This window comes from Microcaecilia unicolor, chromosome 1 (assembly GCF_901765095.1).
Source record: "Microcaecilia unicolor chromosome 1, aMicUni1.1, whole genome shotgun sequence".
Taxonomy (NCBI): domain Eukaryota; kingdom Metazoa; phylum Chordata; class Amphibia; order Gymnophiona; family Siphonopidae; genus Microcaecilia; species Microcaecilia unicolor.
In genome coordinates, this window is record NC_044031.1 from 368,363,225 (window position 1) to 368,380,101 (window position 16,877).

Genomic DNA, 16,877 nt, shown 5'->3' on the forward strand with positions numbered 1-16,877 from the left:
TTGTTTCAGAGTGTCTTCCCCCTCAGTCCAAATCATAAAAATGTCATTGATGTACCGGTAGTATTTTAGGGGTCTGGTCTAATATGTATTCAGAAATGTCTCTTCCACCTCATCCATAAAGAGGCTATCATATTGGGGTGCTGTCCTGGTGCCCATTATTTGTAGATAGGTATCATTGTTAAAGCGGAAATAGTTGCGAGTTAAAAATAAATTTGATTAATTTTGTAATAGTTTCTGGTGAGTATTGATGGTCCAGTGTGGATGTTTTTAGGAGCTTCTCACACGTATTGTTATGTCCAATAAAAAAGGTATGATCTTATTTTCTTTTCCATGTTTTATTTTGTTTTATTTCTATTGATTACCTACTAAAAACCAGTCACAGGATCTTATTCATAAGGGCTTTTCTTTCTAATTCTGTGCCTATTGTTGTCCTGATGCAGAAAGCTACTATGGGCAGAAGCATACGGTAAATGAGAGCTCAATGCACACATTAGCAGGTGAAAGATGCAGAAAGGGGCTCAGCGCCTGAATTAACTTGCGCAGCAGATGGAACACAGTACGGTAATAAGCCTATTATCTATTCTGCAGCAAGGCACAAAAGTTCACAGTATGTTCAAATATGAGCACAATGTGAGAAGTTTACTACCAGGTCGGAGGCAGCACAGAAGGGTTGGTCGTCCTGGTACTCTAGCAGCCCCCCTCCAAAAGAATGAAAATGGATGTTAGCAGTTTTCTGAGCAACTTTAGAGACACTGCTCCATAAAGGTTGTTTATGAATTGAAGACACCAAAGGTGGCCAATACAAAAGCTGGAGATTTACCACTGTTATGCTGCAGACTGAAGGCCAATGAGTGAGATTTTTCTTGTGGGGCCCAGGCAAGTAACACCAGTTCTGGCATATGTATTTATTTGTTACATTTGTATCCCACATTTTCCCACCTATTTGTAGGCTCAACGTGGCTTACATAGTACCGGAGAGGCGTTTGCAGACTCCGGTGTAAACAAATACAAAATGATGTTGTGCTAAGATAAAGTTCATGTGGCACAGCCACATTAGGGAATCGTACAACAGAAGAGTTGTGTTATGTCCATTACGTACTTTAGTTTTGTTGTGTTGCAGAGATCAGGCATTTATGTTGGATTGGTAGGGTATGCCTTTTTAAACAGGTTAGTTTTTATGTACATTACAAAAACTAATCAATAACTAGAAAATTAAATTCCGTGTTGTCTAATCGTGTTGGCCGCCTTCCTCTGTCTTCTCCTACTCTTTTGCTAAGGTCTCCTGGTCCATCTGGCATTCCTTCCTTGCCCATGTCATTAATCAACTTTCCTCTGTGTCTGCCCCCATCTTCCTGCCATGTTGAGCATCTTCAGTCTCTCTTCCCTTTCCATCCAGCATCTGCCCTCTTCTCCCTCACCTTCTATCCAGCATCTATCCTCCCTTTCCTCCCCCAATCCAGCGTCTGCCTCCTCTCTCTACCCCCGACACCGCTGCCACTGCTGCTCTTGCTTCTCTAACTGAGCAGCAGTGGTAAAAGAAAGTACACTTACCATAGGGCCAGACTCTTGATTGGCACAGATACCGGTTCTGCCCCAGAACAGGAAGTGACATCCAAGGGGGCGGGACCAGCAGCTGCACCTTTGGAGAGTCCGGCAACGTGGTGAGTGTAGCTTCTTTTGCTGCCACTGCCGCTCCATCTGGAGAAGCAGTAGCAAAAGCAAGAGTAGCAGTGGGAGGGAGGTGAGGAAGTCCTGGTGCCCATGCTGCGCAGAAGTGACCTGCTGCATGGCAACTTTAAAAAATGTTTTGCAGCAGTACAACCTAGAGGGAACATTGGCCGTACACGTGTGAGGAGGGATACAAATAAGTGTGTCACGGGCTGAATGCATGTGACTTGGTATGTATGGAACTGGACAGTTACTTATGTTCAATTAATGCTGACAATGTTTTGTCATTTTGGAAAAATAAGGAAAAGTGCTGTCCAAAACTAGCAAAACTTGCACAGGGAATTTTGTGCATTACTGTTACCAGAATGTCTTCTATTATGGGAAGGACTGTGGAAGAAAGGAGAACTACAGTGAATCCTGAGATTGTTGATGACTTATTAGTCCATAGATTAAAATAAGTTTTTTTGAATTTAAAAATGTGTTTATGTTTTTCTTTGGTTATATTGGTTAGGCCTACAAAAGGCCTTACATAATACAGTGCACTCCATTTAAGTGCACGTCGGATAAGCGCATGCTCTGTTTAACTGCATGCTGTACTTCAGTCCCGTTTTTGGCACCATCAATTTCTATGGGGACAAATTTCGGTTGAGCGCACCACTGATAACTGCAAGATTCGCTTATATACATGGTTCAAAACTGCTCCTCTGCAGGAAAGACTCCGCATAAGCGGGCACATGAAATATGGAAGTCGATTGGCGTGTGACAACCAATGAGATTTCACATTTACTGCCTCTAACTGCCACAGGCAGAATAAGCGAAAGAATGTTGTTAGAGCGTACACCGGGGTCGTCGCGGCAGAACTGTAAGACTTTAACACTGGTTGAATGAATAGAAGTTCTTAAAAAATTAGAAAACAAACAAAGTCAAGCATCTATTGCTAAAGAATATGGTGTCAATCCCAGTCAAATTTCACGTATCTTGAAGCAGAAAGACCAGCTTCTGGAAGACTGGCAAAACAATACAAATCCACAATGGAAACGAAAAGGGGCAGGAAAAACTGAGGAGGTGGATGATGTTCTTCTTCGGTAGTTTTCTTGAGTCAGGAGCAGACAGTTTCCTGTCAGTGGTCCACTGCTTTTGGAGAAAGCTAACAGCTAGCTGAAAGTCTTGGACTAACTGAATTCAAAGCCACTGTTGGATGGTTGGAAAGATGGAAGGAGAGGAACAGCATAAAATTCAAGAAACAGCATGGTGAGAAACAAGACGCTGATGACTTTGGAGCTGAAAATTGGGTTGTTTCAGTTCTTCCTACCATCTTGAACGAGTTTGCACCTCGTGACATTTTCAATGCCGATGAAAACAGTCTCTACTGGTGAGCGATTCCTGATGGAACTCTTGCATTCAAACATGTCGAAACTACTGGAGGTAAAATGTTGAAGGACCAACTGACTATCCTCCTTTGCTGCAATATGGATGGGAGTGCGAGGTTGGAACCCCTCGTCATTGGAAAGAGCAAACAGACCTGTTGCTTCAAGAAAGTTAAGCGACTTCCTGTGTCATACGAGGCTAACGCAAATTCATGGATGACTGGGGAAATTTGGAAGCAGTGGCTAAAGAAGTTAGACACTAGAATGCGGGCACAAAAGCATCAGATTTTGCTGCTTTGTGATAACTGTGCTGCACACAGGGATGATGTCAGGCTGTCTAACGTCAAAGTGGTCTTCCTGCCACCAAACACTACCTCTCTGATCCAACCTATGGATCAGGGCATAATAGCCAATTTCAAACAGCATTATCGGGCTCTTGTGCTACGTAGTCTGATGAGCGTTATGGATGACCGGACTGGCAAGGATAAACGTGTGTTGAACTGGCTCATAATCTATCACTGTTGGATTCCCTACATATACAGAAAGAAGCCTGGAATCATGTTACACAGGCAACCATTGTGAACTACTACAAGCAGGCAATATTTGTTAAGGATGTGGAGAGAGACGAAACAGATGCAGCAGTTACAAACACATCAGATGGGAAAATTAGGTTCTTTTTTTTTTTATTTGTAAGAAGTCTTTTATTGAAAATTTGCAATAAACAATGTACAATAATCATCGCTCTACATTGGAGTGTTTACAATATAGTCTCAGCAAGGTGAAGTCCAAGTAGAACAATGAACTGCTACCGTACAACAGTAAAATATAACTGTAGAAACTTCAACTTTGTATTATTATGTTTTAATAAGGAAACATTCCCCTCCCCCTAACCTTCCTCTCAACAGTCGCCCTTTCCAAAATTAAGACCTACCTAATCCCTCCCTCCCCCTGTTTTCTTCCCTGCCCTTCATGGCTGTCTCACTTTGCATCATACAGATTTTTCCCGTGCATCTATGCTAGTAATTACCTACTGCAGTAGCAAAAAACTGCCATATATCATGCCACTTGTGCAGTTGATGTCTCCTGACTGCCAAGAGTCTTTCCATCTCACACACATGTTTCAGTTTATTGTGCCATCTCTTAACCGACGGGACCCCGTGGTGCTTCCAGTGCTGAGCAATGGTTACTCGTGCAACACACACCGCCTGCCTCAGCAGCTTATGCTGCGCTGCCGGCATGCCCTCTACTTTTGCAGCAAAAAGAAACACCGTCGGGGCCCACGGAATGGGCGTTTGTAACCAGCTCTGCAACCTGTTTTGAACCGCTTTCCAGAAAGCTCTCACTTTATGGCAGTTCCACCAGAGGTGCCCCATCGTCCCCCTCATGCCGCACCCCCTCCAGCAGAGACCTGATGTGTTTGGGTATATGCGCTGGAGGCGATCAGGGGTAAGGTACCATCTGTATAGCACCTTCACAGCATTTTCCTTTAGCGGGACATGTGTGGAAACCTTTGTCGCTTCACGTTCTATTCTCTCCCACCCCGGCACATCCAGTGTCACCCCCAGCTCCCTCTCCCAACCTCTCCTATGACATTCATACACAGGGTGCTGCATAGTAATGTACTTGTAAAGTGTACCTATCAGGCCTCTAGAAGTGGTTAACTTATCACATATCTCCTCTAAGTAGCCCTTGGTCCGCTGGATTACCGTGGCAACGGCCTTGGTGCGCAGGAAGTGAGTTAATTGGTAGTATGCAAAATCATCTCTCAACACCCCAGGGTTTCGTGACTGCAGCTCTCCAAATTCAAGAAGAGTGTCCCCATCAAACAGCTGGTCCCATGTTCGTAGCCCTTCCCTGTACCACCGCATGACCGAACCCTCCGTCGTCCCTGGCAGGAATAATGGGTTGTGTGCTATAGGGGCCAAACGAGTCAAGGTACATTTACCCCCCGGAAACAACTTGTCCCAGTAGTGAAGGGTAACCTCCACCGAGGGACAAACGCTCTCGTCGAGCTTGCGAAATGTCTTTGGTAACCACATAAGCGCTCCCAGCGGTGTCGTACCTGCGGAATGTTGTTCCAAGTGCACCCACTGTCTGTCTGGATATGCCTGATACCACTCCAAAGCTACCTTTCCCTGGGCCGCCCGATAGTACCAGAAGACATTCGGGACCGCCAGTCCCCCGCGGCATCTTCCTTGGTACAACAGGGCACGGGACAACCTAGGATGCTTTCCTGCCCAGACGAAACGCACAATTTTATCTTGCAATGAGGCTAGAAATCGCCTGGGCATCATTACAGGCAGCACCTGGAATAAGTATAAGATTCGAGGTAAAACGTTCATCTTAAGAATTGCTATACGGCCAAACCAGGAGACCTCTAAATCACCCCATCGTTCCATATCTGCTGCGAGGGCTCGAACCAGGCCTCTATAGTTGGCAGAGAATAGATCAGACAGGTTGGAAGTGAGATTCACCCCCAAATATCTAATGTGTCTACCCGCCCACCGAAAAGCATGAGCAACTTTAAGTTCTGCAACTGTAGCTTCCGGTAGGGAGATATTTAGGGCCTCGGATTTTGTCATATTGACTTTAAAACCCGATACTACAGAATACTCCTCAATAAGCTGAGCAAGTCTAGGGAACGCGTCACGGGGACGGGTTATATACAGCAAAACATCATCCGCAAAGAGTGCCATTTTATGCATTCTCCCTGCCACAGTAGGCCCTGCCATCAGCGGGTCTTTCCGAACCCTAGAGGCAAATGGTTCCATAACAAGTGCAAACAAAAGGGGGGAGAGAGGGCAGCCCTGTCGTGTGCCCCTTTGCAAGGAGAAAGAGTCTGAGTGACTGCCATTGATCTTAATGCAGGCTCTAGGGGAGGAGTAAAATGCTTGTATCCAGCCCTTAAACCGCGTACCAAACCCCAAGATCTCCAAGGTCCTATACATAAAAGGCCAGTGGACCCTGTCAAAGGCCTTTTCTGCATCTAGGCTTAAGAGGCATAATGGTCTCTGATTTCGCTTGGCCAGATATATAAGATCTAAGGTGCGTCTGATGTTGTCCATCGCCTTTCGGTAGGAAACAAAGCCCTCTTGGTCAGGGTGCACTAGGGTTGGCATCAACGGTGCAAGCCTATTGGCAAGGACCTTAGCCAGAATCTTGACGTCGGCATTTAGGACAGATATGGGCCTATAAGAGCCACAGTCAGTGGTATCTTTGCCGGGTTTTGGGATCACCGCTATCCAGGCCTCCAACATTGTCCGCGGCAGATTTCCCCCCACCCCCACCTGGTTGAACATATCAGCAAGCAGGGGGGCCAATTCAACGGCGAATGTCCGATAAAACTCGTTGGGAAAGCCGTCAAGCCCCGGAGACTTATTTGAGGGCATACCTCCAATCGCCTCCTGGACCTCTTTAGGTGTAACAGGCTTCTCCAACAATTCCTGGTGTTGCCTAGCTAAAGGGATGAGATCACTATCTTGCAGATAGTTGTCTATTTTTTCCCCAGGAGGATCGATCTCCTGCTCATAGAGCTTCTTATAATATTCTCTAAAGCGCTCACGGATGAAAGCCGAATGACGCAACAAATCACCCCCTCTGTCTTTCACCTGCTTAATCATTCTATCAACTTTCTGTCTTCGCAGTCGCATTGCCAGTAGGCGCCCAGCTTTATTAGTTAATTCGTACGATTGTACCCCTTGTCTCGCCCTTATTAACTCGAGTTGTTCCGAGTACATCAGATTCAGTGCCATTCTCTCCCTACACAGGGCATCCCAAATTTGCGGCGTGGGACCAGCTTTGTGCTGTTGTTCCAATGCCTGTATCCGCCCTATGCATGTGTTTAAGCAGGATCTACGGGCTCTTGCTCGAGTACTAGCCAATTGCAAAAAATGTCCTCTGGACACCGCTTTTAAAGCGTCCCACACCACATGCATCGGTGGGCCAGAAGCTAGGTTGTGCTCAAGGTATTCTTTAAACACCTGTTTATAGCCCTCCACCACCTGCTCATCCTGCAACAGGCTTGTGTTCAGAGACCAGCGTCTATCTTTCACTTCAGTTTGAATGTTTGGGAGAGTGACCCATATTGGGGCGTGATCAGATATCGTCATACTACCAATTCCAGCATTTGGGCCTAATTCCACTAGCGTGGTGTCTAAGAAGATGTAGTCAATACGGGAGTATGTTTCGTGCACTGGAGAGTAATATGTATAGTCCCTTTCTGTATGGTGTGTCAACCTCCAAAGATCTAAGAGCCCCAGGGAATAGGCCAACGAGACCAGCGATCGTGCTTCTTTGTGCCCCTCCGTCCTGACAGGCCCAGAGCGATCTTGTCCTGGGCTCATAACAGCATTGAAATCACCCCCAAGTATAAGCGCCCCTGTAGTGAAGGTCCCCAATAAGGCTTGTATTTTGTTAAAAAATTCCCCTTGTCCAGAATTTGGGGCATATATTGATGCCACTGTGAGGATTACTTGGTCTATCTTAAGTTGTAGAAATAAAAAACGCCCCCCAGGGTCCCTTTTAGTCTGCATCACCTGGGCCCCCAGTGAAGATTGCAGCAGTATCGCCACTCCTCCCCTCCTGGAGTCCGCCCCGGATGCGCAATAGACTCCTGAGTAACCAGGGCAGGAGAGAAATTTCTCGTGTTTGCGACGCAGGTGTGTTTCTTGCAATAAAACTATGTGTGGTTTTAACTGGTGGAGTTCTCCATAAAGCTTCTGTCTTTTTTGAGGCATGTTAAGTCCCTTGACATTATAGGAGACTATCTTCAGCTCAGAACACATGTCTTATCGTGTAAAAGACAGCTAATATCTGCAAAGTGTAAAAGCAATGCACCTCCCCCTTGTGAGCAGCACAGGTCAGTAGAGCAATAATTATTACCTATGTCTTCCCTCCTCCCACAACCCACCCTTATCCCTCTATCCCAGTCCCTCCCCCCACATCTCCCCCCTGTTACACCAGCCAGGAGTAAAAAACCCCTAGATGGGATCCGAGTAAGTGAGTCACAACACTCCCGACACCTCAGCCAGACATCCCCTCCCCCCGCCCAAGTGCTTTCCAGCATTCAACCGCTATTGTATGCCCTCCTGCCCATCCCCCTTCAACATAGTGTTATTTCCTGTAAAGTGTATCTATACACTTCCAGCTTCAGCCAGCCGCGTCGTGTCATTCATGCAATCCGATCAGTCCTACAGTCCCACAGGCCTCACCTCACATCAAGAATTAGCTGGTCTTACAGCAAACTTGGTCGCCAGTTAGAACAGTTCCTGGCGGACCAATGGTAATCTGACATAGTGGCACATGTCTTTGTCCAGTTACTCAGTCCAAGTGTCTCTTGTCTCTCCTGGAGTCTGTCCAGTCATCTCTTGTTGCTGCCTCGTCGCACTGGCCCCGATGCTCTTTGCCAGCCCTGAAGCTTGGCCATGGTGGATGAGGCCAGCTCACCTGGTGGGATAGCCGAGTTCACCAGCTCTGCTGCGTGTAGGGCCTCCCATGCTTCTTGTAGGGATCTCACACGGTATTTGCTACCCTTCAGGGCAAAGTTCAGAGAAAACGGGAAACCCCATCTGTATTGCACTTGATGTTTTGTTAATATGTCTAGGGCTGGCTTCATTTGCCGTCGTTGCTGCAAGGTATATTGCGACAAATCTTGATACACCAGTACTTTTGCGCCTCCAAACTCCAGGTTCTGCGCCTTCCGCGCCTTAGTCATGATCAATTCCTTGGTTTCGTATTTGTGGAAGCGGACAATAATATCTCGCTGCTGCTGTTCTTTGCGAACTCCAAGCGCTCTATGTGCTCTGTCCAGCTCCACAGTACTCTCTCCCGCTTCTGGGCCAAGTAAAGAGGCACAGATTGTCTGCACGATCTGTGTAACATTCTCTGTTTCTCCTCCTTCTGGCACCCCTCGAAACCTAAGGTTGTTCCGCCTCCCTCGGTTTTCCAAGTCATCTATCTTGTATTCTAAGTCCAATCGGTGTTTGTCCAGTGCAAGCAGCTTCTCATTATGCTTAAGCAGTGTCTCTGCCTGTTCCTCTAGCTTAAGTTCTGCGTCTTCCACCCGCCCCCCCAACTCACGGAGGTCTGTGCTCAAGGAATCCATGCATTCCAAGATTTCATCCTTCGACTGCTTTATCTCCGCCTGAATGTTCGCTAAAAACCTCCGCAGTTCAGTTGGGATACTTTTTTTGGAGGGCGGGTGTCGCTGCTCGGCCTGCGACTGGGCCGATTCGGAGTCGGAGCGCGAGGCCCGCTCTGGTGACTCGTGGCGTTTGGCGCTTTTTCCCGCCATGATTCGCTCAGACCGCTCGCTCTCTTTTTTTCGCGTAGCGGGAGTTTTGCTCATCGCCGATTTTGTTGAAGGGAGCGTTTAATAAGCTGGTTTCGCTAGGTTCTCACGCTCGCTGCCGTTTTTTATAGCTGTTTAAAGCGTAAATCAAGCGCGAGGAGACGGAGCTCTCAGGCTAGGCTGCCATCTCTCCCGATGACGTCACTTCCTCTGAAAAAAAATTAGGTTCTTACCTTGATAATTTTCTTTCCTTTAGTCACAGCAGATGGTGGATTGGTAGCTTTCTGACAGCATGCTGCGGCAGGGGTGCCACTGGCTCTTCCGTTTTGGTGTCTGGTGATAACGGATGCCAGCCTTTCGGGCTGGGGACGCTATGCTCAGGGTCTGTGGTCCACCCTGGAAGCGGGATGGTCCATCAATTGCTTGGAACTGAGAGCGATATTCCAGGCTCTTCTGGCCTTCCACAGGACGCTGAAGGGTCTTCCTGTCCAAGTTCTGTCGGTCAACACGACAGCAGTGGCCTACATCAATTGTCAGGGTGGCACTCAGTGCAGAGCCCTGGCTGCGGAGGCGTCTCAGATCTGCGACTGGGCCGAGCGCCACCTAGAGCTGTTGTCCGTGGCTCACATAGCCGGTCAGAGCAACGTACAAGCCGATTTCCTCAGCAGACATCAAATCGACCCGGCGGAATGGGAACTGGCAGAAGATTTTGTTCAGATTTGTGCCAAATGGGGGACTCCAGGCTTGGACCTCATGGCGTCAAGCATAAACGCTAAAGTCCCTCACTTTTTCAGCAGTTGGAGAGATCCTCGCTCGGCGGGGTTGGATGCCCTGGCTCAACCTTGGCCCTCGGGCCTTCTGTATGTGTTCCCTCCGTGGCCCTTGATAGGGTGAGTACTACTTCGGATTCACCTGCACGGAGGATTGGTGATTCTCATCGCCCCGGATTGGCCAAGGCGTCCATGGTACGCGGATCTCCGGCGGATGCTGGTGGATATGCCTCTTCCGTTGCCTCGGGTTCCGAACTTGTTAGTTCAGGGTCCGGTGACCATGGAAGATCCTTGCCGCTTTGGTCTTACGGCCTGGCTCTTGAGAGGGCACAATTGAGGGACAAGGGCTATTCTAATAAGGTTATTGCCATGCTCTTGCAGGCTTGCACATGGTCAACCTCTGCGACTTGTGCTCGGATCTGGCGCACTTTTGAGGTGTGGTGTACTCCAAAGTCTATCTTGCCAACTCTGGCGACAGTCTCGCTTTTGCTGGACTTTTTGCAGGACGGGCTACAAAAGGGCCTGGCCTACAATTCCCTTCGAGTTCAAGTGGCAGCGTTGGCCTACTTCTGGGGGAAAGTCTCCGGCTTGTCCCTTGCTGCTCATCCGGATATTGTCCGCTTTCTCAGAGGGGCGCTTCGTCCAAGTCCTCCTTTGCAGTCGCCCTGTCCAGCTTGGAACCTGGGGCTCGGTTTGAAGGCGCTCCAGCGATCTCCGTTTGAGCCTCTTAAACGGGCTTCTGAGAAGGACGTGACTCTCAAAAGACAGGTTTTTTTTAGAGGCAATGACGTCGGCAAGAAGAGTGTCTGAGCTTCAGGCTCTTTCCTGTCGGGATCCTTTTCTACAGTTCTCGGAATCCGGGGTAACTGTTCGTACGGTGCCTTCCTTTCTGCCTAAGGTGGTTTCAGGTTTTCACCTGAACCAGCCCATTTTTCTTCCTTCCTTTTGTAAGGAGGAGTTTCCGGACTCCTTTGGGCAATTGCGCCTTTTGGATGTCCGCAGGGCTCTGTGGCAGTATCTGCAGATGTCAAATGCGTTTAGGAATTCTGATCATTTGTTCTGTTGGCAGGTCCCCGACGGGGGTTTCCGGAGTCTAAGGCCACTGTAGCCCGCTGGCTTAAGGAACTCATTTTTTCTGCTTATCTGCTTTCAGGGTGGTCGCCGCCTGAAGCATTTAAAGCGCACTCTACGAGGGCAATGTCCTCATCGTGGGCTGAAACGGGTGTCTTTTCTCTTCAAGAGATCTGTCGTGCGGCTACCTGGGCTTCTCAGCTCTCTTTTGTGCGGCATTACAGGCTGGATGTGGCAGCGCGGCAGGATGTGCATTTTGGAGCGCAAGTGCTGCTGATGACAAGGAAGGGAAAATTAGTTCTTACCTTGATAATTTTCTTTCCTTTAGTCACAGCCGATGAATCCATGATCCCTCCCTGTCTGACTTTAATTTTTGTACAGATGTTGCATACAGACATTGTGCCTCATCAGGAGTACTTGAAGACAAGCTATCAGAGTTACTACATGCTGTTTTTATTGGAGGAGGTTGATAACATCCCTCCTTTGTTTGGTTATTGCTCCGGTTCTGGGGCGTTTGTTCTCTGTGAGGAAAGTATGTTGTTATTTTGCCTTTCTTATTCACTCTGCTTTGGAAATTTCATATACTGAAGGCAGAGGGGGCTGGGCGTCCAGGAACACCATGTGCTTTCAGTGTTTGCTATCTCCACCTGCTGGTAGGCGGATACAACCCATCAGTTAATGGATTCATCTGCTGTTGATGACAAGGAAGAACAGGTTATTGACATCCCAGCCGGTGTTACTGAAGAGGAGTTCCATCGTTACATAGCTGTTGATTACGATCTACAAACAGCTGAAGACAGCACTGATGTCGAGATATGCGCCTACACGCAGGCAACAACAGTTGATGATGGAACAGATGGTGAAATGAGCAGCGTGGCACATGCTGACAAAATTCAACAACCTCCTCCTGTCACTTTTGCAAGAGCGCTGGAGAGTCTCAATACCGTGCGGGCCTATCTGGAGGCCACCGGATGTCAGTGCTATGACAGTTTTTACCGTCTGGCAGACGTAGTCTATGGAGCTCACAGACCCAAGAGTGTACAGAGGACTATAACTGATTACTTCAAGTAAGCCTAATGTCAGTTAACGGAGTGTATACTGTATGTATAATAACAGTACTGTACATACGTTTATCAGATGTCAAGCTTCTTTGGGTCACAACGGTTAAGTGCACGCTCTGGTTAACTGTATGCATTTCTTTGGTCCAAGACCCTTAAAATTAAGTGGATTGCACTGATATAAATCTGCAAAACATGCAGGGGCAGGGGCAGATCTTGCAGGGACAGGGTAGGGATGGGGAAAAACATTGTCCCCATGTCATTCTCTACTCTCAGAATGTCACTTAACTCTCCATTTCCCCATATACAAAATAAGTATATTTAAATAATATGCAAGCTACTTTGATTTTAACCACAGAAAGGTAGTATTATCAAATCCCATCCTCCCTTCCCAGGTACTTATGACCTGGACTGGCAACTGTTGGAATCAGGATACTGGGCTAGATGGTCTGACCCAGTAGAGCAACTCTTACATTTTTAAACAAAAAAAATGTTATTAACAACTGCAATCTTGACTTTCCAGGTCACATTTCAGCAGCTCAGAAATGACACAAGGAACGAATCCTAATGTGCCTGATGAAACAATTAGTCAGAACAGCGAGCCAACTGAATGTTTGGCGTTATGGTCCTATCTAGTATCAATATCACAATTAACGTCATTTACAAAGGCAATAAATAACTACAAGAACACTGACAGTAAATTATGATTCTATTTATATGGTACTATTTATGGCTAATCCACGTTTACAAAGCACTACAAGCTTGAGCTGTGCTGGGCACCAACATTTCAGCAGATAAAGCATGAAGTCACCAGTAAGTAACTAGAGCCCCACATGGCAGGGAATGGAGATTTTTTTTTTTTTTTTTTAATTTGTACCCCGCACTTTTTCCCACTCATGGCAGGCTCAATGCGGCAGGCAATGGAGGGTTAAGTGACTTGCCCAGAGTCACAAGGAGCTGCCTGGGCCGGGAATCGAATTCAGTTCCTCAGTTCCCCAGGACCAAAGTCCACCACTGTGCTGGGACACAGGTTATCCAAAACCCCAATGTGCTGGAAAATCTTCAACACTGGGAAAATAATTTTATTTGGGAGGTTCAGAAGTCTGCCAATGGCTTCCACAGAGATCACTTAAAAACAGCAACACAGACGCAACACATTGATCATCGTATATTTTGCATGTTTTGAGGATTGGCAAGTAGATACTACTTGAACTGACTTTTTGAATCTCACACGATGTATTAAAAAAACAATCTGCATATGAGGCTAGCTTCACTGGCTTCCTCTGAATATAAAAGAATAGGCGTCACCTAAACCTCTGATACGGAGCGGAACAATGTTTAGTTGCTTAGCAGTGTGACTCTCTATTTACACTGATTTATCCTCGTCTTTCAACATAGAAAGAACACCCAGCCATGACCAGTGCGAAAATACTGGGCACCATATGTAAACTTTTCAATCTTCACCTTCATTCCAATTAGTCTCGGCGCCCCTTGCCCTTCCTAACAATCAAGATCACCCCAACACCACCTCTCCCAGAATAATCAGGGTAAATGCTGTTTGACAACTACCCACCTTCAATATAGGTAAAAAAATACACGGATCATTAAGTTAATGCGGTTATCAAGACCTATTTTGACAGCAGTTGCTTTTTTCTGCCTCCCCCACCTCCCTCTTCAAAGCTGCAGTCCTAGGCAACTGCCTAGTCTTGCCTAATGGTTGGGACAGCCCTTCCCCCCAACCTCCAAAATCAATCTCTATCTTAATATCTGCCATAGGCAATGGTACAAAATGTGTACACCTGAATCCAGCGTCTTCCACCAAATCCTTTTAATTAAAGAAAAACAAAACCGCCTCTTAACTTGGCACAGCGTCTGCTGATTCATTAAAGCTGTAAGCCAGAACTACTCTTTGCTAGAAGAGGAATGACATGAAGAGTACAATCATTTTTTTATTTAATTTACACTTTTTGTAGAATTGTTTGTTTTTTAAACTTGTAAACAACCTAGGACCATTTTCTTGGATTATGTGGTATATACATCTTAGCTAACATTAGAATATATGCAAAAAAAATATGGAGTGCTACATAGTAACATAATTAATGATGGCAAATAAAGATCAGCACAGTTCATCCTCTCTGTACAATAAGGTGGAAAAGAGCTAAATCTGGTACTATGCACAGGTTCCACTTTTTCATGATTAAACAGCTTAACCTTTGCCTCTTCCTGACAACTTTGGGGCACCGGCCTCATTTCCCAACGACTTACTGGAAAGTTGCAGCTAGCCCTGGATACCCAGATTTGACTCCTGAGCCAGGCTGGGGATGCTGTTATATGAACACTCACAGGGCATGAGTGAAAGAGAACCACTACTCACTTGCCCTGTACCCTTTTATCCCCACCTCTTTAATTCCCTTACCTCTTAGTTGTTCTGTCTGTCTGTCCTATTTAGATTGAGAGCTCTTTGAGCAGGGACTGTCTTTTCACGTATGGTGTACAGCGCTGTGTATGCTTTGTTGCGCTATAGAAGTGATAAGTAGTAGTAGAATCTCTGCCACTACACAACACTGCATTTAGCAGCTAGATTCAACCTTCATCTGAACCAAGTTCTGGAAGGAGCTATCTTCAGTGGCTCCTGGCCCAGGGCTATCATATAACTGGAACAGCAAGTGATGAAGGGTTTAAATAGGAAGACGCCCAGACGCAAATGATGCTATATAGCCCCTATAAAGGCAAATTCTATTAAGCTGTAAACCCAAAGGAGTAGAAATAAAAATGGCCTTCCTTCTGTGAATGACCCCTCTGTTTCAGAATTTTTTTCTTTTTTTTTTTTTACAGTTGTGAAAAATTTTAGATTTAGTAAAATTTTTACCGAAAAAAAAGTTGGAACTGGGGTTATGCTTATATGAACATACAGAAATGGATGCATATCCAGATACACTTCTCAAAAACAAAACAATACCAATACAGTTTTTAATCAAATGAGGTACAGGTCTCTCTGGAGAAATTGTATAGAAATGTCTGTTTTTCAATTTTAGGATTGGAAAAGAGCCCAGTTCAGAAAATCCTGCACAATAATTTTCCCTTCTTAGAACACTCCTCCAGTTTCACTAAAAATAGTTACTGTTGTTAAAATACATTTTAAGCTAAATCAAAAGCAATTTCTCATTTCATAAAAGTTAATTGGAAACCATGCACTTGTAGCCTTTAAAACTAGCACAAACAGAAGAGGTGTTTCCCAAATTATAGAAATTGCTCGTTTTTGCTAATACCCATCATAAGGGTTACTATTCCACAAATTTCAGAAACATGCATGGATGAACGTTTCACCATAATACAAACAGGAATATCTTTGGAGCTGACCCTAATTTCTGGGGGGGAATTATGAGAGCATAAAAGTGAGAGACCAAATCTCTTCTGTAATACACATTTTCCTACGTGCAGAAATCGCAGGACTAGGCCACAAGCAGTGCTGTTCTAATAAACTGATCACATATGCTGCACTGGTAACCAAAACGGCTCTCTTTTAAAATACTAAACAAATAGTAATGGGTTGCAACGTATACAATTATTATTTTATTATCTACATCACACCAGGGGGTCTCAAAGTGAGCACAATCACTAATTAAAATCATACAGTAAACAGATAGAATAAAAATTAAGGTCAACTACATGCAGAGAAATTATGAAATAAGCCAGCAACCCTTTAGGTTCTCTTTTAGTATTCGTGAATTAACCAGGTTGCATGCACAACAAAATGCTAATCATCCAACCCGGAAAACACAACGAATTCCAAGCTAAAGGAAACGTCCACACCCGGTGTCATCCCCTTCCCAACAACACTTGACAGCCACAATGTAATAATAAACACGTCTTTTTTGCCATGCTAAGCACTTTTAACAATTAAACACAGCACAGCTTGCAATGCACCTTCCTAGAGAGGTTTTTGCATCCTAAGGCACTCTTCTCCCCCACTTTCCCTGCGAATAGAAACCAAAATAAGTTAGCAAAGGCATGCCGTACCAGCGGGAGGATGGCCGGCTTTGGTTCCTGGTTTGTCTTTTGGAGGAGATGACATAGTCTTCCCTTGACCAGTACACGAGGTCTCGGTATAATACAGTGAACACTGTCTGTGCCTCTTAACACATCAGCATTCAGCAACACAAGCCCCACCCCCACCGCTACCAGCTCTGCAACGTGGCTTCTGCAGCAGCGCGCAAGGAGCGCCGCTGCGTGATGTCACCGGGACGGTGTGAAAACAAACAACCGCTCGGCTTAAGGTAGTACTTAGATCCGGAGGATCCCGCAGATCTGGCTTTTACACCCTCCCTGATGTCACCCTCTCCCACTCTCGGGCCAGGCAGGATTCGGTTGGAAATTGACGCGGGGCGTGTGTACACCTCGTTCTTATGTTGCGCTATTTGTGTGTGTAACAGGGCCCAGGGGCATTGTTCAATTTAAATATGGTTCTACAAATATGCAAAACCAGTATCCTGTGCGCCTCATGCACATTTTAAAACCTCCATGTAAACTTGGGCCGCCTACACTGTACTTTTGAGGCAACCTGTGATTTATTGAAGTGCCGATCTTCTGCCAGGTCTCCAACCTAGAAACTTTTCTAGCTACAGTATATCGCTTCCTTTTCCCGCTGCAGCTA

The 16,877-nt window shown here is 46.0% G+C and overlaps 1 protein-coding gene across 1 annotated transcript in view; it reads right to left on the reverse strand.

Moving 5' to 3' along the window:
• DAP (death associated protein) overlaps nucleotides 1–16,406 on the reverse strand; it is a 96,220-nt gene extending 79,814 nt beyond the window's left edge. The window contains exon 1 of the mRNA XM_030209908.1: nucleotides 16,244–16,406. Within this exon, the coding sequence (XP_030065768.1) occupies nucleotides 16,244–16,298 (55 nt within the window). The 5' untranslated portion in view covers nucleotides 16,299–16,406. The remainder of the gene's footprint in view (nucleotides 1–16,243) is intronic.
• Nucleotides 16,407–16,877: the final 471 nt, after the last annotated feature.